General features: G+C 43.0%; 1 protein-coding gene across 2 annotated transcripts in view; it reads right to left on the bottom strand.

Annotated features, from left to right (window-relative positions):
* The window catches only part of INTS10 (integrator complex subunit 10), a 29,626-nt gene extending 7,694 nt beyond the window's left edge, over positions 1–21,932 (bottom strand). For both annotated transcript variants that reach the window (XM_069978166.1, XM_069978167.1), the window contains exons 1-15: positions 21,775–21,932; positions 19,610–19,677; positions 16,993–17,096; positions 15,020–15,159; positions 14,074–14,155; positions 11,719–11,859; positions 11,397–11,568; positions 9,604–9,773; positions 9,057–9,187; positions 6,514–6,667; positions 5,377–5,459; positions 2,532–2,687; positions 637–745; positions 395–474; positions 46–208 (exon numbers count right to left, since the gene is read on the bottom strand). In XM_069978166.1, coding sequence (XP_069834267.1) covers positions 46–208; positions 395–474; positions 637–745; positions 2,532–2,687; positions 5,377–5,459; positions 6,514–6,667; positions 9,057–9,187; positions 9,604–9,773; positions 11,397–11,568; positions 11,719–11,859; positions 14,074–14,155; positions 15,020–15,159; positions 16,993–17,096; positions 19,610–19,677; positions 21,775–21,903 — 1,882 coding nt within the window. In that variant the 5' untranslated portion in view covers positions 21,904–21,932. The remainder of the gene's footprint in view (positions 1–45; positions 209–394; positions 475–636; positions 746–2,531; positions 2,688–5,376; positions 5,460–6,513; positions 6,668–9,056; positions 9,188–9,603; positions 9,774–11,396; positions 11,569–11,718; positions 11,860–14,073; positions 14,156–15,019; positions 15,160–16,992; positions 17,097–19,609; positions 19,678–21,774) is intronic.
* Between the last annotated feature and the right edge of the window lie 1,186 nt (positions 21,933–23,118).

Here is a 23,118-nt window from a genome sequence, read left to right as displayed (position 1 = left end):
GGATTATAAATGGCAGTCAACAACACCAAAATAATATATACATACTTGTTATGTAGTTGAAAAAGTTTTCATATTGAAAGTTTCCTTGCTGGCAAATCTTTCCGATGGCTTTTAAGAAAAGGTTCTCTCCTTTAGGCCAGTCATGCTGTAGTAATACAATAAAATGACCAAGTGCCATATCATCTCTATTGTCAGAGAACGCTCTGAGCTAAAGAAGAAAAAAAACACACACAAAAACCCACATCACTATATGCAGTTACACAGATTCTTAAAAAAAAAAAAAAGTGACACTTCATAAACGCCCCATTTTCTGTAAGCCTCCACCCCAGCACATGTGCTGCCCTCACTAAAATCTTTGGCGTTACAGTATAATTTGATAGGCAAGTTTACTGACCTTTATACTTGCCAATAACAGCTGAAGACAGTAAGGCATCACACATTTACTAGTGCAAGGCAAGAGCTTCAGGTCAGTGCCTAGAACAGACATAGAAACACTAGCTGAATATGCTGCACATACATGAAAAGCATGTTTTATAGAAAACCTGATAACTTAGAGAGACAACCACAACTGTGAACAGAGCTTTTTAATAAATTGGCTATACTGATATTTCCAATGGAAGAACTATACACAAATACCTTTTCTAAATTTAGGCTTCACTTTAGACTGCTCCTCCTTAGACTTAGTAGCTTCTTGTGGTGGGGGCACAATAAAATTCATCAGCTCCAGGACCTTCTCACATGTTAGCTAAAAGGAAGAGGAAAGATATGACTTTCGTATCTATTGCGAACGACCGAACGATGTCTTATTCAATGCGAACGATTTGCGAACGAGCAAAGATAAAAATAGGTCCAGTCTTATAAAGCGATCAACGTTTTCTCGTTCGGTCGTTAATCGTTAATTGCATTTCAACCGAACGATTATCGTTTAGATTTGAACGATTTATTGATAATCTGAACGATAATTGTCCGGTGGAATAGGGCCCTTAGACATGTTACAATTGCACAATGATGCCTTCTTGGAGGCTAAACTGGGTAAATTCTGCTACAAGGCACTGTATGCAGAACGTGTGAGACAACTTAAAATTCACCATTTAAAAGTCCCTAGCATTAAGTAATGTTTACCTGTTATTAAAGGGGTACTCTAGTTAAGAAAGATTTAACCCTGTTCAATCCCCAGTGTAGTCTGAACTTATGTGCAATAGAATTACATGAATTGGGCCGTTTGTCAGCAGCACATCCTGACTCACACCCTGAAGCTGCTAAAAATCCTCACTGCCTGCTCCACTCTTCTGTTCTCCCCCCTCCCTTCTGAGACAGAGGTCACATGATCTCTATCTCTTTTTTTGACAAGCAAGTAGTAGCCAGTAGTTGGTTCTCAAATGCAATGCATGCAAGATGTAGTTTCCCGGATACCATGATGTAAAACTGGGATTATTTGTAGAAGTTTGAATCTGGAGCTAGGAACAGCATAGAAAAGTGGGAAAGGTGTCAAACAATTGGTGGGGGGATGAGTTCACCTATATACTTTTTTGTGCCTTTTTTATGGGATCACTGGAGTTTCCCTTTGAAGCGACTATGTACCCACAAATCTGTCCCCCCCCAAACCACTTGTACCTTCAGATAGCTGCTTTGAATCCAAGATCTGTCCTGGGGTCCGTTTGGGAGGTGATGCAGTTATTGTCCTAAAAAACTACTTTTAAACTGGCAGCCCCGTGTCAAACGGCCCTGGCCTAGAAAATCTGTGCCCTAACTTTGCACCACCCCTCTGTCCCTCCTCCCCACCCTCTTCATCATTAGGAATGCCCCTAGAACATTTTCTCCTGTCTGAACATTGCACAGGTGCCTTAATGATCCAGCCCATGTGCCGTGCTGACACAGGTGATGAATAGTAGAAAATCAGCCTGGAGCATTCCTAATGATGAGGAGGGCGAGGAGGAGGGACAGAGAGGTTGTGCCAGCCTAATGCATACACATGCTAGGCCACGGCAGTTTGACACAGGGCTGCAAGTTTAAAAGTTGTTTTTTAGGACAATAACTGCATCACCTGCCAAACGGACCCCAGGACAGATCTTGGATTAAAAGCAGCTATCCGAAGGTACAAGTGGTTTGGGGGGGGGGGGGGGGGTCAGATTGTGGGTACAGACTCACTTTAATTTCTAGTGTTAGCTGCAAAGTTATAATGAGTGACTGAAGTTGCTACACAATAGATAAATGATTGATGATCACCCTTGTCCCTTTTATAGAGAAGTGCACCTTTTTACTGACAGCTATCTTATATGCATGGTCAGCAATAGCTTTATTGTCAAAAAAAAAATCCATCTCCACCAGTGGAGGTTCAGGCCACTTCTGTCTCCCTCTTATGCTGCATCTATGTTTTTTGGGGGGATACTGCTGCACGTAATTCACAAGCTCTGCAGAAAGCTGGGCATAGAGAGATCATTTCAAATACATCACACTGGAGTAACATACTAAAGGAGATGATGTTACATGATTATAACGATAAGCAAATCTAATCATTCTCATTGTCCAACCTTATACTCCCCAAGGGCAAAGTGGCAGGCTGCAAGTTGGATAAGAGATCTTTGCTGTTCTAAGTTTCCTTGATTCATGATTTGCTGTGTTGGTGAATTAGATCCTTGCAAGGCTGCCATGAGATGAAGACTGTTGATTGCTTTCTTGTGTTGTCCCTTTAGGAAGAAAGGTTCATTGTCAAATAAAAATAGAGAGCTCTCAAAAGGCAAAAAGTACAAAAAAAAACAGTAAAACAATGCAAGGGTTATTAAAAAAAAGTAGAATGAAAGTTAGAGATGAAAAAGGGAAAAAAAAAGCTTATGCAAGGTGTTTAATCATCCCGCCTCCTGGAGACTAACAATTCCGTCCCTTTTCAGTCCCTTTCCCCCAGTTTTGAGCCTGCTGCTTTCTGCTGAAGACACACAAAACTGTGTGTGAGCTGTTCACTCTGGCTCCACTTTAATCTCCCGCCTCCTCCCTGAGACACCTCATGTAAACAGGGTATGGAAAGGAATCAGAGCGGCACTCCGTGATATGCAGGTGGTGCGCGAGGAAAGGAGCGTAGTCCCAGCACAAATCAAAAATAGGAATCCCGGCAACTCACCACTTAATCATCTTGTAGTTTATTCGGTTACATAACCATAATTGTGTGAACAGCAGAACGCTTTTCGGCGGTATGCCTTTGTCAACTGCCTGGGCATGTAACCGAATAAACTACATGATGATTAAGTGGTGAGTTGCCGGGATTCCTATTTTTGACCTCATGTAAACAGTGTCTTTGGCTGGTTGTCAGTGCTCTCTGTAATGTCGGGAGGGTTAATCACAGTGAGGTCACTGGCAAACTGACCTTAGATTAAAACTCCCAGCATTACAAAGTGCAGTCAGCCACACTGTTTACATGAGCCGTCTCGGAAGAGAGGGGGAGGAGGGGGAGATGGAGTGAATAGCTCACACACAGATTTCGGTGTCTTGAGCAGAAAGCAGCAGCTCAGAAGTGGGGGAAGGAAACTGAAAAGATAATAAGTATGGAAGGAATTGTTAGTCTCCCGGAGAGGCGATGATTCAACATGTATTTTACCTGAGCAGAATACCCCTTTTAGGTCCTTTTACATGGGCAGATTATTGCTAACATTCCTAGGAACACTCATTCAGTCGATAATCATCCAGCGTTGGCTAATCTGATCTTTTATGGGGGCGTAAAAATCATTGTTATCGTCTGCACATCTAGAGGACGATACATCAATTATTTGTGTGGCCCAGGTGAGCGATTAATCACGACATATGGTCACTTGTCAGCTGATCTCTTCCTCTTTTACAAGGACAGATTATCAGCTGAATGCGGGCTCCTAAAAACTCTGGTTAGAGATAGTTGGCCCATGTAAAAGGGCATTTAGACAAATCCATATCAAGACCTGAATTAGGCATAATCTAGATTTTTCAAATGTGTTGGGAAACAAATACCGGTACCATATTTTTTTGGACTGTAAGAGAAACTCTAGCACAAAAAAATATATATTCATACCCCTTGAACTTTTCCACATTACACAAACTTATAAGGTATTTTATTCACATTTTACGTCCCAAGTAAATGCCTAGTAGGACCACGTATCTTTGCAATTACAGCTGCACAGCTTTTGGGGTATGCCTTTACCAGCTTTACACATCTTGAGGCTGGAATTTTTGCCCATTCTCCTTTGCAAAATAGCTCAGGCTCTGTCACATTGGATGGAGAGAATCTGTAAACAGCAATTTCTCAAGTCTTCCCCCAAATTCAAGAGGTATCAATACTTTTTTAAACAGGCAGTGTCATCAAAAACAACTTTGCATATTTTGAGGCATCAATAGCTAAAAAAATTGTAATTCACATTAAAAAAAAAAATGTTTTCTTTGTGTATAATATTGGCCACTAGGTGTCACCATTTCTGCTATTTTGCCTGTTGTCATTAACAAGTGCAGGGCTTAAAGGGAACCAATCAGCCCGTTTGAGCTGATATGGTTCCCTTGAGCACTGTATAAAGCACCTGGAGCAGCCCCGGCACGTACCGGCCGCGGCCGCAGCAGGTGCTTTGTAACGGAGAAAATGACTTTTATTTCCCGACTTGTGACTAGATACGAGCGGGGAAGTAGTCATGGTGGGCGGCTCCCTGCTCGTATCTAGTCACTGCGCTCTGCCTGTCAGCGCACTCTGCGGGATGATTGACAGGCAGAGAGGCCAGTAACGGACCTCTCTGCCTGTCAATCATCCCCTCTGAGCACGCTGACAGGCAGAGCGCAGTGACTAGATACGAGCGGGGAGCCTCCCACCATGACTACTTCCCCGCTCGTATCTAGTCACAAGCCGGGAAATAAAAGTCATTTTCTCCGTTACAAAGCACCTGCTGCGGCCGCGGCCGGTACGTGCCGGGGCCGCTCCAGGTGCTTTATACAATGCTCAAGGGAACCATATCAGACCAAACGGGCTGATTGGTTCCCTTTAAACAAAAACAGGAAGTGTGTGTGTGTGTGTGTAGGGGGGCATTCTGAGTCCTGTGCTGTCACTTACAGTGCAGGGAGTCCAGCAGCACGCGTCGGTTCGAGATATACACGGCTGTGAAAAGAACGAAAAAATCTGCTGCTGGACTAACTACACTGTGATTGACAACACAGAGCTCTGAATATCCCACCCCCACTTCTCCATGCCCGCAGTATGAATTGACAACAGTGAAAACTAGTGGACAGTTATAACTTTCAATTACACTCAGAAAACTTTTTTTTTGTAAAGGGAATTAAAAAAAAGCTAGATATTAATGTCTGTCAAAATATGCAAAGTTGTTTTTAATGACAGTGCCCATTTAGGGCACTGTACACAGACAAAAGAGGGCTTACCTGGTAAATTACCATATCTGTGAGGAATATCCTTAGCCACAGCCAAGTATCAGTCTTCCATGGTAAACAAATTCTAGAGAACTCTTCACATGCAAGAAAAAAAATGAGAGTACATATAAAACAACAGTAAAGTAAAATGTCAAATCTAAAATCATTGGTTTTAATCACAGGACTTTCCTAGCTCACTAAACAATGTACCAATACAGATCTGCTTAGGGTAGTTAATAATAATCAATTACACCTCACAGAAAAGTCTAAATGGGCCAAGTAACACTCTAAGCTATCCTACTCTAAATAAAACAACTTTTAATGACTCCAATAAAAAAATTAAAAAAAACTAAAGAAAACAAGTGCATGTTAATCTGACAGTGTGTTTGATCCAAACTCAATGCGGCTATCTGCCAAATAAAGTGTACTCACATAGCTGCAGACTACTTAAAAGGGGTACTGCGGCAAAAAAAAATAATCAACTGGTGTTAGAAAGTTAGACATACGTAATGAACTTCTAGTTAAAAAATCTAAATTCTTCAAGTACTTATCAGCTGCTATATGTTCTGCAGGAAGTGGTGTATTCTTTCCAGTCTGACACAGTGCTCTCTGCTGCCACCTTTGTCCATGACAGGAACTGCTCAAAGCGGCAGCTAATCCCCATAGAAAACCTTTTCTGCCTTGGACAGTTCCTGTCATGCCAGAGTCGGTGACGAGGTGAAAAATAAAAGTTTGCGGTGTAAGGGATTGGCCCTTTATTTGTGTTCCAACGATAGGATATCTAAATGGGCTGGATGGTGAAATTTATTTAGGAGTATGTCTTTAAAATATTTGTAAGCACTAGTGCAATCGGACGCATTGGTCCACCCATTATGATGTCATTAAAACAAGACATAAAATGGCAAAATGGCCCACCTTCTGAGTGAAACTGCTTGACGGGCTATGCAGTTGTCGTCTTTGTTATTTTGCACCTAGTCGTCAGTACTTAAGTAGTCTGCAGCTATGTCAGTGCACTTTGACAGATTGAATATGGATCAAACATTATGGAAGAAGGTATATGGGAAACAGGACCAATGAGAGGACCAAGCCAGTTAAGTATTAGATGGGTACTCTCTCTGGCCAAGCTATTTTCTGCAGTTCTGGTTTTACCTTTATCAAGAGCTTCAGATGAATGCAGAAGATCCCAGCACTCTCTTGCAGTTTTAAAGCTTTCTAGGACTTCACTCGGGTTAGCAAGATCATTTTTATTAACAATCACATGACGGCTTCGACCTTTTCCAGAGAGGTCTTCATCATCTGAACTCTAAAGAATACACAACAATTTCATATGAGCATCTTCCCACAGATTAAGTAACATGGTTTCACCTTTAAATGACACAATATGTACTTTTACATGATGGCGATATGGAAGCATCTAACACTTGCCATTAGCAGATGGGATTTGATCCTTGTCCCTTATCCATTTAAATGCTGCAGTCTAAGCCATCAGATGCAGAAGCTCAAGGTCCTTTTAGATCAGAGATGGGGAACCTTCGGCCCACCAGCTGTTGCAAAACGTTAGCGTTGGCTTCGGCTGTCCAGACATGATCGGAATTGTAGTTTTGCAACAGCTGGAGGGCCGAAGGTTTCCCATCCCTGTTTTAGATGGACAGATTTCTTGTCAATGGGGGACGCAAGCAAGCACCGATCAGTGGCTCGTTTGCGGAGCCTTTACATGGCACGAGAAATCTTGCAGATGGGCTGCATGAATGATCCTTGTATTGCTCATGCAGCCCTGGAAACTGACAGTATAGATATCTGTCCTGTCAATTTCAAATCACAAGCAGCAGTCTACACATATCAGCTACGCTACTTGTGATCTGAGATCTGGCTTTCCGGTCCTCATGCTGGCTGGAACTTCAGGCCCCGACTCCTTTCTGGAGGAGGCAGAGGCCTAAAATTCCAGCAGTGGCTGGAGGACCAGAGAACCAGATGCCGGAAAACAAGCAGTGTGGCTGGTAGGTATAGACTGCTGCTTGTGATCTGGAAACTGACAGCACAGATATATATAATGTACTGTCAGTTTCTCTTTACCTTTCTCGGCCACATAAACCCCTGTTTACACAGGGAGATGTGTGACCCATAAAGAATTTTTGAGCAGGCACAAAAGATGCCGATTATCAGCCGATAATCGGGCATTTACACAGCCTTTGGCTGATCGCTGCCCCTTTTACACGGGCCCGATTATCGGCTGCAAGAGAGTCTCTAGCGGCGCTAATGGCAAACAACCTAAGGGTAAAAGGACCCTAGAGGTGCGTTTACACAGATAGATTTTCCATTGCAATTATTGAAGCCAAAGCCAGGAACAGACTATAAATATAGAACATGTCATAAAAGAAAGACTGAGATTTCTCCCCTATTCAAATCCATTCCTGGCTCTGTTTGTAATCAAATCTGTACGTGTGGCCAAACCATAAGATGTCACTTGATGGACAACCTGCAATTTAATTGCGGGATACAGTGGTTTTTTTGGCAATGGATGCTGGAAGCCTGGTGAAGGCCTACAGGTCTGGTATGATAGCGCTGCGGCATAACTTAACAAGAAAGCAATCATATATTCAAGTCCTCTAGGTGAACTAAAATATACAACATAAAAAAATGATAGTACCAGTTCTGCATGCTTACCAGGAGACAATGCTCGTTGTTATGTAGCAATTGAGTCAATATAATGTCACTTTGTGCTTACAGAGGTTTTGGTGGTGTGTGACAGGAGAGCTGACCATACAATGCAAGCACCTCCAGGATTCTCTGCCACTGAATGTGGAAGCACAGTACTAAACAACTGTACACATACACAAAAAAGGGAGACACCTAGTGGCCATATGTATAATGTTGATTTAAACTATATGTATAACCTTGATTTAAACGTTAAACTAAAGAAACTAAATAAAGAGTATATTGCAAAACTGCTTGCGGTCACAAGCCTTGTTGATTTCTTAAAAAATGTATGTATCTTCCAGTTTTGTTTTGTTTTTTACAGCAGTGCAAGTGCTGCCAAAATAAATATGTCTAAACTGCTCCCTGTCACTTCCACATCTTGCGGTTTTATCACCCAGTGATTAGCAGAGAAGTTGCACCATAGGGAGCACTAGATTCCAGGCAGTGTTGTAAGAGCAGTGGCTGGAGCTCAGGGAGGGCGAGTATGGTTTACTCCTTGGAAAACTCATTTAATGTTTTTCAGGCTGGGTTCACACTACGTATATTTCAGTCAGTATTGTGGTCCTCATATTGCAACCAAAACCAGGAGTGGATTAAAAACACAGAAAGGATCTGTTCACACAATGTTGAAATTGAGTGGAAGGCCGCCATATAACAGTAAATAACGGCCATTATTTCAATACCACAGCCGTTGTTTTAAAATAACAGGAAATATTTGCCATTAAATGGCGGCCATCCACTCAATTACAACATTGTGTGGACAGAGCCTTTCTGTGTTTTTAATCCACTCCTGGTTTTGGTTGCAATATGAGGACCACAATACTGACTGAAATATACGTAGTGTGAATGCAGCCTCAAAAAGGAATGCTGGCATATTGCCCTGATACACATAATATTTATATCTATGTTGAATTTGTTCACTTTCAAAGTATGCTGGCCACCCGACATCTACTTTCGGCAAGTGTTTTCATTCAAACTAAGGAAACCAAAAATACCATTGTTTTCTCCCGACTGTCAAGTTTCCTCCTTTTGTGGATGTGCTTGCCGGAATTCATCTCAACGTCACTGAAAACATTTGATGTATCTTCCAGAAGGACAATGGGAACTTGGTTTGACGTGTTTGGTCCTTTAAAGACATGACCGTATACATTCAGTACAGCGAATCAGTTAGTGGTGCTATCACTTTGCAGCCCTCTTAGAAGACATACAGTTTAAAAAGATTCTCTACATACCGACACTGAGAATTAAAGATGAGCAAAATGCCAGGAGTTTGGGTTTGCACAAAACCAAACCCCACTGCCTGGAAATGGTGGATGCAGCCCGAGGAGTGCCTATGGCAGTATCCATGTTTTCCAGGCAGTCCTCGGGCTTCATCCACATTCTCAATGCAGTGGGATTTAAATATCGATCACTCCTGCTTGTGTGAACCCAAACTTAAAAGGAAGGTTCATCTTTACCGAGAATCATTCATATTTAAATACATTTCCTAAAAAACTTCTCTGTAAAAAAAACTCTTCTTTACAATAGTCAAAATGCCCGCACCTTGGAAGAGGGAAGGCTGAACAGCACTGATGTACTGGAAGACACACTTGAAAAAGATCAGCATGGTGGAATAGACAACCTGATTCTTATATTTTGAATGAGCTTCATTGTCAAAATTGCTGATGTAACGACACAGTTCTTTCACGCGATGAAAAAGATCATTATAATTCCTATGTAGAACAAAAGACGAATTATCAAACAAAAACAACCAGCATCTCATGTGTAAAAAGTCTGCAATTGCATACACAGGGGTTTAAAAGAGATTACAAGAAATCAACAGCAGTTGCAATATACTTGCTTTATTTTTTTCATGTTTTCTAGGTGTAAATCAATGTTAAACATTTGGCTACTAGGCGTCTCCTTTCACTGTACATGTGTACAGCTGCTGTGCGTCCACATTCAGTAGCAGAGAATCCTGGGGTGCTCACATTGTATGGTCAGCTCTCCTGTCACACAGCACCAAAACCACTGTAACCGCACAGTGACATTATACTGACTCAATCGTTACATAACAAAGAGCATTGTCTTCTGGTAAGCTGCAGATCTGATAATATAATTAGTAAAACAACCAAAAAGAAAGTCCTGCCTAAACGACATACAGTGCAACAAAACCATATAGAAAACCGAAAAAAATTGCACAATTATTTAGAAGTATAACAAAGTCCTTTATTTACATATACATAATTTACAAAAATTTATAAAAACTAGGGAATTTCATGGGAAATGACACAAATAACACAAGGCCAGAGGGGGAGAAAGATCTCAGTGGTAAATCAATATAAAATTAGAAATTATAAGTGCTGCAATATGTGTACCAATTGTAACACCACCATCTGGTGGTCACCGAAATTATAGCTGATGACAAGTATTTAACCTGCAATGCAGTTACATCATAGATGTAGTATAATATGATATAGTATAATGGAGGAGAGACTGTTTGTAACCCCTCAGCGGCCAGCCAGGTAATGAATAGAGCACCACAAGTAAGGCCCTACAAATTTCAATTCCTATGCGATCACACAAAAGTACATTTTACTTTTACTTGTACTTTTGTGTGGTCGCATAGGAATTGAAATTTGTAGGGCCTTACTTGTGGTGCTCTATTCATTACCTGGCTGGCCGCTGAGGGGTTACAAACAGTCTCTCCTCCATTAAACTATATCATATTATACTACATCTATGCTGTAACTGCATTGCAGGTTAAATACTTGTCATCTGCTATAATTTCGGTAACCACCAGATGGTAGTGTTGCAATTGGTACACATATTGCAGCACTTATAATTTCTAATTTTATATTGATTTACCACACTGAGATCTTTCTCCCCCTCTGGCCTTGTGTTATTTGTGTCATTTCCCATGAAATTCCCTAGTTTTTATAAATTTATGTAAATTATGTATATGTAAATAAAGGACTTTGTTATACTTCTAAATAATTGTGCAATTTTTTTCGGTTTTCTATAATTAGTAAAAGTAAATTATATAATTAGCCTAAGTTAATTGCCCTCAGCTGATTTACAACCTGCATGATGAACAGTGTTTGTTCTCTTATTTTCAATAAAACACAGAAAAGACCAAATATCATAACAGAGGAATCATGGACCACAGTTTGGCCTGATGTATAACGTTGATTTAAACATAGAAAACTGCTTGCGATCACACACCTGGTTGATTTCTTTAAAAAAAAAAAAAACTATTTGCAGCATGTATGCTTTTAACAATAGTTTATGCAATAGATTGCCATACAACCGTGAGATGCTGCAACAGAATATGGATGATTCGTATACAATCCCACCTGGTTCCCTTGTCCATCTGCCATTCACACCGCATTCCAACCACAGACAGGATTTTAAAAAGCCGATCCCAAGGGTCCAGTATCTGTGAAGATTTTTCAGTCAGACCTTCAATAATGTACTTCTGGGAGCTTCGTTTGGTGGGCGACAGTAAATCCGATGTATCTTGTGTACCTGAGCATCAGGGTACAATGAAGCATCAATAACCCATATAGGGTAAATACTTCACAGCAAACAATGCAAAATGATCAGACGTTCCCACATTTCACAGAAATGAGATAGAAGGAAAACACACTTGTACATTTTTTTCACAGTCCTTCATACCTTGATGCTGGGCGTCTGTCTGCGGAGATCGCGTCACATAATTAATATAAAATTCTGCAGCTTTGTTCAGGTATTTGTACAACAGGCTGGAGGGTAAGCGGACATCCAGGTTGTTAATAATAAGGGGCAGAACATCACACACTGGGGGGAAATAAAAGACAATGATGATGATGTAACTGGTTGTATCAGTAGTGGTAAGGATTCTGATGTCCAGTACCAGGTTTGCTACCAAGACCCCCTAAACCTAATAGTAAAAAGTAGAGATGAGCGAACCCAAACTTTCGGCATTTGATTAGCGGTGGCTGCTGAAGTTGGATAAAGCCCTAAGGCTATGTGGAAAACATGGATATAGTCATTGGCTGTATCCATGTTTTCCAGACAACCTAAGAGCTTTATCCAAGTTCAGCAGCCCCCGCTAATCAAATACCGAACGTTCGGGTTCGGATGAACCCGAACCCGGTTCGCTCATCTCTAGTAAAAAGTATAAAGGTTTTTGGAGAACTGGAGATTCATGAAAAGGGGCAGATTTTTTTCTAAAACTTATGTCAGTAAATACATTAATGGGGGATTCCAGTGAAAACAACTTACCCCCTAGTCACGGATATATGACGTATGAGGCCCGACTCTCCCTGTCGAGTGGAGCACCATATTGGCACATTCATTCTCTACAGAGCTGTCGGAGATGGACAAGTAAAGCGTTTGCTTATCTCCATGGCATTACAGTTAAAGGGGTACTCCAGAGAAGAGAAAAACAAATTTGAGATCAACTGGTGTCAAAGTCATACTTATTTTTAAAAATGTCTAGTCTGCCAGTACTTATCAGCTGCTGTACGTTCTGCAGGAAGTGGTGTACAATTTCCAGTGCTCTCTGCTGCCACCTCTGTCCATGACAGGAACTGTGCAGAGCAGGAGAGGTTTTCTATGGAGATTTGCTACTGCTCTGGACAATTCCTGACATGGAAAGAGGTGGCAGCAGAGAGCACTGTGTCAAACTGGAAAGAAAACACCACTTCCTGCAGGACATACAGCAGCTGATAAGTTCTGAAAGACTGGAGATTTTTTTAATGAAAGTATTTTACAAATCTATATAACTTTCTGACACCAGCTGATTTCAAATAATAATCTTTTGCCGGAGTACCCCTTTGATTAATGAAGCAATTGGGTGCATGTGCCAACACACTGCTCCACTTACCAAGGAGACTCTTGCTAAGGATAGGGGATAAGGAACATTCTGGGAATTTTTCTTTTCTTAGGGTGCCCTTACAGGTACCGGATCCGCAGCAGATTTCACGCTGCGAGATTGCAGTGAAATCTGCTGCGAATCCTGGTATAGTGAAGGCCTATGGGGTCACATACCCGCAGCGGAATTTTCATTCTGCTGCAGATATGTGACTCGGCCCCTTTAACCCCCTGCCGTCCGCAGCCCCGGCCCGAAGCATACATTACCTGCTTGGTGCCGCAGCTGTGTGAAGCTCCTAGCTCCCCTCGCTCCTTATCAGCCAATCAGTGCTGCCGTGCACTGATTGGCTGATGAGAAGCGAGGGGAGCCGGGAGCCTCACACAGTCGCGGTGCCGAGCAGGTAATGTACGCTCCGGGCCGGGGGCAGCCCTGGAGCATACATCACCTGCTCCAGGCTCCTGCTTGCTTCGGAGCCTCCCGGCATCTCCTGGCAGACAGCCAATCAGTGTGCTAAGGCGGGGCAGCGCACTGATTGGCTGGCTGCCGGGGGATGCTGGGAGGCTCTGAAGCAAGCAGGAGCCTGGAGCAGGTGATGTAAGCTATTGTAAGAATAGCACAATAGAAAGCAATGGGTTATAAAATTGTCCACGATCACTGATCCGTGATCACGGCCAACTTCACGGAACATATGAATGCAGCCTAAGAGCTACAGCTGCAGCCGGTCTCCTCTGTTACTGTAGCTCCTACACAAAGTGTCAGGCTCCATCACAGTCTACTCACAACACACAGCAGTGGCAGCAGCATGATCAGGTAAGAGGTATAACTCTACAGCTGTTAAGTGTATGGATGTACCTACTATTATTGGCCAGGGAGGGGCTAGGTCTAAGATCTGCCAGAAGAAGTCTGATAGGTAGTGATGTAATCCTGTAGTTCATATGAGGTCAGACCCCATTAGGCCATGTGCTGGTCACATGACCCAGTAATGCAGTAGTGAAACATGGATGCAGCTGTGCTTGAATAAAACAGATGGCACTATAGGAGTAGTAGTGACATCAACTAGAGACAAAGACTGATTCTAAATCAGACAGTCCAGCATAAATCTGGTGACAAATTCCCTTCACTAACACCCTTTAGCATCTCTTATTTCCAGGTAAATTTTATGCTACTGAACTTACCAAACAATTTTCTGAAACAGTTTACAGGAGACTCCTGGTCTTCCAGACTCTCAGCTTCCAATAAAGTTTCACCCAAGCTAACCTGTCAAATAAATCACACAGAGCTGACATTTGCCTTTAGTTTACCACCGGTAGACTGGTAGACCCGCCAGCTTGAAGGTCCTCCTAAAACAGTCACCCTGACACAAGGGCTGCCGTGATACCTATTGGTGATATCTTTAAGATGTCCTTTGTTAAAGTGATACTTGGGGTCATACCATTATACTAAAGTGGGACTAAGACTTACACCATTTCAATCTATCAGCATAGGCGATGAAATTCCTTTTCTTTACACTCTGATCGGCACCTCCTCATTGATTCCAACAGTGCCGTTTATTCAGAGATCTGCCACCCCGTTCTAGAGATATGTCCATTTTTCTGTATATGTTAATTGGCAGATCTGGTGCACTGGGGGTTGGCTCGGCACATCCAGTGCACCAGACCTGCTAACTAACATATACAGAAAAGCGGACATATCTCAGGAATGCAGTGGCGAATCTTTGAAATATGGCATGATTGGAATAAGTATGGCGGCGCCAATCAGTGAATGAAAACTTATTTCAGCACCTGTACTGATAGAATCTCTTTAAATAAATTTAGCATTAGACGCTATTTAAATGTACGGATTTTAGTTATGAATTTGTTTCACAGAGTATCACTGATAATCACCCAGTGTACATTCAGGCATTAAACACAAAGGTGAAGAGTTATCAAACATGGTGTAAAGTGAAACTGGCTCAATTGCCCCTAGTAACCAATCAGATTCCACTTTTCATTCCTCACAGATTCTTTGGAAAATGAAAGGTGGAATCTGATTGGTTGCTAGGGGCAACTGAGCCAGTTTCACTTTACACCATGTTTGATAAATCTCCCCCAATAGCTGTATTGTCTAAACTTCCACCCTTACCCCATGTTGTACTACAGTCTCTGGGAATCGTCTCAGCAGAAGAAGAAGCATTTCTGCCCGTTCTAACGTATTAAAACATTGTTCGGTAGCCTTCAGTAACATTTCACACTGTACACGGCCGGGAAGAGCCTCAAACAGACCTGGAAAATATCAAGTATAAACAGACGGAACACAGTCATAAAATCGATCACTGGACTGGTATAGCCTTTTACATTAAACTATCTTTTAAATATACCTATAGTTAAATTTTGTTTTCCATAAATCATAATACATGCGAGTATAGGAAACCTTGTACTTCATCTTATAAGGGATAACAGAATTTCTTCTCCTCTTTGCAGGCTATTTGTAAATACACTGGACACAGGAAGTGCTTTATTTTTTTCCATTCTGACACAGTGCTCTCTGCTGTCACCTCTGTGACAGGAACTGTCCAAAGCAGTAGCCAATCCACATAGAAAACCTCTCCTGCTCTTCACAGTTCCTGACATGGACAGAGGTGGCAGCAGAGAGCACTGTTTCATACTGGAAAGAATACACCACTTCCTGCAGGGCATACAGCAGCTGATAAGTACTGATAAAAATTTCAACTTGAAGGGCTCAACAAACAGTTAAATATTCTTACAAATACATTCATTTTGAAAACTTGTCTCCTAATATGCCGCTCTTTTCCTCCACTTATTAGGTTACCGACCACCTCTTGGCTCTAAAAGCATTGTTCTGTCTGCTGTATATATATATAGATCCAACCCACTTGGAAACAGCGGTATCTCCTGGTGAGCGCACAGTGCTCCGCCGGGTTGGCTAGTACCCAGCTGTCTTCAAACTTTTTTGTATATATATATATATATATATATATATATATATATATATATATATATATATATAGCTATAATGTAGATGTAGTGTATATATACATTTAATATATATTTAGACTACAGCTATATATGTGTGTATATATATATATATATATATATGCAAAAAAGGGGTCCGTGGAGCCTCAGTTACGAGTCTCAAAACACGGGAATAGCCAGATATCCCTCTCTCCAGAGAAGGAAGCCCATTGCCAAGGGGTGCCTCCTAGTGGGGAGAGCACCAAACCACCCTGTTCAGTGATTGTTGTGTTTTGTTGGTCTATTTATCATTGCTACAGTAGCCAGAATCCTTCTCCACACTGACGAGGGGCAAATACCCCGAAACTGCAGTCTGTGGATGGATGCCTAGCCTTGGTAACCCTTGTCTTATGTCGTTATACTCGCCACAGAGTTAGACTTTGACTCACAGGGGCCACCCTGGTGTTTCCCTATTTAGGTCCTAAAGCTCGCAACAGAGTGAGGACCTGAGGGACTACGTATCAGGGTGGTTTGGTGCTCTCCCCACTAGGAGGCACCCCTTGGCAATGGGCTTCCTTCTCTGGAGAGAGGGATATCTGGCTATTCCCGTGTTTTGAGACTCGTAACTGAGGCTCCACGGACCCCTTTTTTTGCATATTTAGATTTTGTATGGGACAATCAATGGAGAATTTTTCACTGTTCTCCCTGAGTTCAGTGATTGTTGTGTTTTGTTGGTCTATATATATATATATATATATATATATACATATACATACATATACACACACACACGCACCAGCCAGACCACTGCCTTTAGTGCAGAGAGGTAGCTGGCGGTAACCTAGACAATAAGCTGTCAATAAAGTTAGAGAAAGAGCAGTATATCACGAGAAGGCAATGAGCTTGTTTAATTAATGTATTTGTACAGGATTACTATTTAATTGAGATGGGAATACCCCCTTAAGTGAAACAGCATTGCATTAGCTCAGGACACACCTGGAAAACCTGCCAACTTATAAACACGGAGAGAGGACAAATGTGTGACAATTGCTTCTCACCTAGGTCACACAGAGCTAGACCTGCCTAAGATATGTGCACATCCTAAGTCACTGAGGCATCTATATATTCCACTTGTCATCTTACCTCTTAAAAATTGTGTTTGTTTATCCTGTAAATCGTTCCGAAGTGCGGCTGTGATAACACTGATCTCCCTCCAAACCACAGGCTGGTCCGAAAAGTTGACAAACCTTAAAAATACAATAATAACTGTAAAAATCCATTAAGGCTTATCCAGGATTACACAAAGTACAGATACATTCTAGCAAAGACAGCACCAGCCGTCCTTAGGGTACTTAAGCAAGAAATGGAAAATATCTTTCAGGCTATGTCCGAAATATGGTCGTCCATCTTGAAAGCTGCCATACTGGATCAATGGCGAGTTATTCCAATAGGAAGGTGGTCATGTAGCATATCAAAGGCGACCAGAATTGCTGCAATCTTTTTTTTGATAGTGCCCAACTAATCCACCTCTTCCTTCACACAAGGGCCTATTTTGTGTAAAACTAAATTTACTTTGCAATGACACCTTTTATGTTACGATAAAAAGGATGGCAAAACGAAAACAAAAATATTTTTGATGTAAATTTGGGAAAAAATGCATTTTTGGTCATTCTGGGGGCCGTCATTTTATGCAATGCAATTTACAGTTAAACTGACACATTATCTTCGGTCTCTGGGTTGTTATGATTACAACAATATTTAACTTTTATTATGGGAGGTTTTTTTTAGTTCCCATAGGAAACTATTGTAACGAATTATAAGAAAGCTATGATCAGTATTATCTGTGATCAACTGATAGAGGCTGCAGAAGAAGCCCCTATCAGTCATCATGCTGCAAAGCCCACACACAGACTTGTGAGGCTTGCGGCCTTGGGATCCAGGCAGGATTGGCATTGGGAGGGGGACTGAACCCCTGCTATCAGCACTGGACCACCAAGTACCAGTTTTATAGTCCTTTAGAGCCCAGGCTTAAAAACTAGATCTAAGGGGTTAATTCATGCCAACACATAGTAACAGAGGGCCGCTCGGTATAACAGGAGGTCAGCTGCTGATCTATTATACTGGCAGTGACGCACCAAGTAGTACAGTAAACTTAGCGCCACTAAGGGTTAAAAATACAGTACATAATAATAATTTGTCGGCTTTCAGGATGGGGGCCATGTTCCAGACAAAAGATTGACCCCTTAACCCATTACTTGCTGTGGTATTCAGCTATTTAATTTCCCCTTTTCTTTCTGAAATAAAAGGGCATCCTGAGACTTTTGACTCCCCCTGGAGATCCTATTCCCACTTCATCATTTTCAATCATTGACCCAGTAACAGAGGAGGCAGTCTCTAGGCTGTTCTCTTCCATTCTCCGCACCAGCTGCACTACTGACTCTATTCCATCGCACCTTGTTTAGATTCTTTTTCTCGCTGTCACTATTAACAACTAACCTCAATCTTTCAGAAAACTCTCTTCTCAACCTCTTACAGTCCGGTTTCCACACTACATAAAATTCTCTTAATGTGCAAGCCACCAGAAGGGGCCAGGAGAAGTCTACGCTCAGCACGTTCTCTTCCAACCTTTATCTCACGTGATCAAGATGGCCACATAACGTGAGGGACCGTCTGGCTACCAAAGACGAGGAGAGATGCGGCCTGCCCAGAGCATAACTCTACACATTCTCCTGGTCTCAACATTCAGACCCCAACTAACAAAAATGTTTGAAATTACAACTTTTTTGTGTGTGTGAAAAGTACACTTTAATGACTCTCCTGGTTTTCTTCCTACCTCTTTGACTGTATCCTCACAGTCTTGAAGAAAGAGAATTTCTACAGCATCAGTTTAGAACAAACGTGTCATGCTTGACAAAAACCCAATTTTGGGTCGAAGCGTTTCACCCCTGTACACTGACGTGATTAAATTCACGTTTGCTCTAAAGGGATGCTGTGGGAATTCTCTTTCTTCAAGTCTGCAGTGCCAACCAAAAGGATAGTGGGCCTTCTAGTGTGCATAATACCTCACTACTGAATAGCCATTTGGAAACCTTTTCCACAAAGGTGCTGTTGGACTCTTCTCTTTATTGCTTCCTCACAGTATCAAAGTGTATATATGTCATATTTGAAAAATGAGACTCCGGCATTGAGGCAAAAACAGGCTTTGGAGGCAAGGGAATAATATTTCATATAATGATTTTTTCTGCAAATGCTGCTGTCTTGTAACATTAACGACTACAAATAAAGTTCATGATCATTATTAGCAGCCGCAGGTTGAAACTCAGTTCCATTGAAGTAAATGGAGCTTAATTGCAAACTCCACCTAAACTGGAGACAACAGTAGGGGGAAAAGTGGCCATGTTTTTGTAGCGCTGGATAACCCCTTTAAGGCCCCGTTCAAACTATGGAATCAGCGCTGAGATTCCGTGCCGAACCCAAATCCCCCCCGGCGCCAAATCCTGCCTTCAATGTGTTTCAATGGGAGGGCTCTCAGTGCCTCTCCGCTTAAAGAATTGACATGTCAATTCTTTATTGTGAACGGAGCCTAAGAGTTGGCCGCCTTTCCTCTAGTGGGAACATAGCCTTAACCTGATGTGCATAGTGTCACATCAATGATCCTGTTATAGGGAATAATGTGTTTCCAATATCATTAAAAACCTCACTATAACAGCTGTAAATCTTTGCTTTGTCACTATAAATACTACTGACAGTAATGACTTACATGTCGTACAGCAGTCTTCCGGCTGAAGCAGTGCGCTCTGCATTTCTTTCTATGTTATACATCTCATACTGAAGGAGAAAAAAAAATAGGAGCGGTAAGTATGCCTTATATGTGGCATTTATATAGAGGATCAAAGATTACTGACAATACATTGGCTGTGGCAGTCCCGGCCAGTGATTTGCTGAGCGGCCGCTCTAAAGCTGCAGCTGCGGGACCGGGGGGAGGAAGCGTACAGCGTGCAGGAGAACACAGAACACCGGGAGCGTGGAGAGGTAATGTAAACTGTTTGGGCAAGGGCAGCACGGACATCCCTTGCTAAATGATTATCAGGCCGTGTAATAGGTCTAGTAAACAAGCTGATCTAGCAGATGGGTGACTGTTTACAATATTGAGCGGGCCATCATCAGCCGTTTAATGGGACGCTTACAATGGGAGTCCGTCTAGGTCACGTGAGGTCTCAGTAATGAATGTGCTGTGTGTGCATTTCTTACAGTTCGTTCTCCTGATTGGTCACAGTCTGAACACTCAGGCCCTGACTAATCAAAACTTTTGATCTCTGCAGCAGACTTGACGTCACAGATTGATACTGTGTTCAATCATTTAGTTACATTTAGGTATTCACAATGCACCGAAAAATCGATATTAACATTGATATTCCGGGGGGAAAAAAACGGTTCGGTACCAGGATTTCCTGGTATTCAATACTTTGTTAGGCTGTGTAATAGTGCAGCTTAAAGTGACTGTACCACCAAGCCCAGGCTGAAGCACTGGAGGCGGGAGGAAACCCTAGCCCCTCTATGATAGGGTTCCATTGATTCTAATGGAGTCACGTCATGGAGGGGCTGGGGTTTCTTCCCACTAAGGGTGGGTCGGCCCGCCTCCAGTGCTTCAGCCTCAGCCTGGTGGTACAGTCATTTTTAAGTGACTGTACCATCAGTCCTGGGCTGACCCACCCCCAGTGGGAGGAACCCTCCATCCCTGTATGACACTGCTCCATTAAAATCAATGGAGCCGTGTCATAGAGGGGTGGGGGTTTCTTTCCACTGGGGGTGGGTCGGCCCGCCTCTGGTGCTTCAGCCCGGGTCTAATGATACAGTCACTCACAGCAGGTTCTCTGTGTGCCGCCCCCTAGCATCACCTCCTCTGCCCAACCCACTGTCTGCTCCCAGCGGCGTCAACTTCAAATAGTTGGCACTTAGCGATCACTTGTGACTGCTATTTTACTGTGTAGATGCCACTGGCAGCGCCATTTAGCCCCTCCCTATCCACTCCATATGCAGCAGGGGTCTGCTACTTTATGTAGCAGGCCCCCGATACAAATGACTGCAGCCCACAATCCCACAGGTGCCAGTCATTTAACCATTGCAGGGAACGCCCGTAAACTCCCCCCCCCAACTTCCAGTATACCTCCTTTAGCTCAAGGGGGTATTATATCCACAGTCTGGGCGGGGGCGGGGGGCATTATATTTGTATTTTTAAGCTTCCCCCCCAAACTTTATTATGTATTAAAATTGGTTTCAAGTGTCAAAATATAAAAACTGGTCTCACTATGGAACCCGAGTAGCATTGATGTCCGCAGCTGATCCTGTATGTGTGAATGGACCATAAGAAGGTTTTCCAAAACTGAGGGTGGACCACTACTCGTCAGACAGACAGCCGATCATGTGCCTAAAGCATCAATGTAAAAGTCAATGAGAACCCTATACAGAGCTGTTCATAGGGATCAGTATCCCACCCGGGGAGTGTCCACCCATTATGGCAGTAGGGATCTTGTTCCCCTAGTAAGGAACGGGGCATCTGTCAGACAGACAGGCATGCTGGAGCTCCATTCAATCCTGAGAGCTCTCCCTATGTGGATAGGGAAATCTTACAATGGAAATCCCCTTTAAATCCTTTATCTGAGAAGGACCCTGCATTACAGACACGAAGTATGTTCCTCAGACCCTTCTGCCATGATAGACTGTCCCCTGTATGAAGCTGTAGTGTATAGTCTTATCCACACAGCAAGAACCGCAGCAGGACTGACTAACGCTCCATGAGAACGATGCGTGAGAACTATAGAAGGACTACATTCATTCACGTTTACATGACACGCTGAGACTTGTAGCTCTCCGCTCGCCCCAGCTTTCATGGCTGTAAGGAGTCGGACTGAGGGTCTGGCGCACCTGGATATTGAAGTCCTGCGGGTACAGGGTGCGGGCAGTGATGAGCCATGCCCGGGCTGCACAGGTGTCCTCCTGCACCAACTCCCGCGCCCTCCGCACCAGGAACTCACAATCCCCGAGCCCAGCCATGTCCGTGGATAGTCGCGGCCGGCACTTATGTCGTCATCAATAGGCGCCGCTGTGCGCATGCGCGCTCTGTAGGGCTGCTCCATCGGCGACATTCCTCGGAGCTGCAGTCACTATGGCAACAGGTCGCAGTCGTCGCGTCACGCGCGATAAAATCACCTCCTTCATTTTTTTAAAGTTGTTTTTCTCCCTCGTAAATGTTTTTCTTTATGACATAGTATATTTATGGCGCTGTCTTAAATTAAGATTTTCTTTATTGCCCATAGCAACCAATCACAGCTCAGCTTTCATTTTACCAAAGCTTAATGGGAAATGAAAGCTGACCTGTGATTGGGTGCAACAAAAGAGACTCTTATAAGGCAGCGTGTCAAATCGCCAGTATAATTCACTTTATTTTTATTTATTTTTGTTACATAGACGTATGAGAGCTGTGTGTCTTATTGGCGTCATTTTGGGGGAACGTAAAATGTATTTTAAAATTATATTAAATAAGAAATCCCACCAAATTTAAAAAAGAGAGTAGAGATTGTAATAAATAACCTAAACTCACCCATCCCCATTCCAATGACGGCCACCAAAAGTCATTTATGGCTGGAAACCGGCTACGTGACATGTCTGGCTCTTATAGCCGCAACGTCCCAGTGACTGAGGTGATGTCCCGCCAGAGTCTTTGATTGGCTGAGCAGGCAATCACTGAGCCGGGTGCATGATGTTGCAGCCACAAGAGCTGCAGGACACCTTCAGCTACAGGACCCGGGAGCGGTGTTACGGGCATGAGGATAGGTAACTTTAGTTTGTTTATTATTATCTTGCAGTGATCCACAGCACAGGCTGGGGCTTGCATCAGGGGACAGGACTGTGGAGGTAATCTCTTCATAGCTGTAACCCCTCTCTCCCCGAACAAGAGCGCTGCTATCAGTAGCGGATTAAATGTACCCTGGGCCCCGGGCTGTCCACCCAACCTGGCCCCCCCCCCCCGGTCAATCCGCCCACATTATAATCCACTACTGCCCCCCCCCCCCCCCCAATGCTGTCCCCAATAAACACTGCCTGCCTCCCCTCCCTGCTGGCCCCAATAAACATAATGTTTGGTCCCTTGCTGCACAGAGGATGTCAGGAGAGGAGGGGGCTGATCTTATAGGGGAGGTCACAGCAGCACAGAGGATGTCAGGAGAGGAGGGTGCTGATCTTATAGGAGAGGTCACAGCAGCACAGAGG

This window comes from Dendropsophus ebraccatus, chromosome 7 (assembly GCF_027789765.1).
Source record: "Dendropsophus ebraccatus isolate aDenEbr1 chromosome 7, aDenEbr1.pat, whole genome shotgun sequence".
In the NCBI taxonomy this organism is placed as follows: domain Eukaryota; kingdom Metazoa; phylum Chordata; class Amphibia; order Anura; family Hylidae; genus Dendropsophus; species Dendropsophus ebraccatus.
Note: the sequence above shows the minus strand (reverse complement) of the source record. Positions and strands in the feature narration are given on the sequence as shown.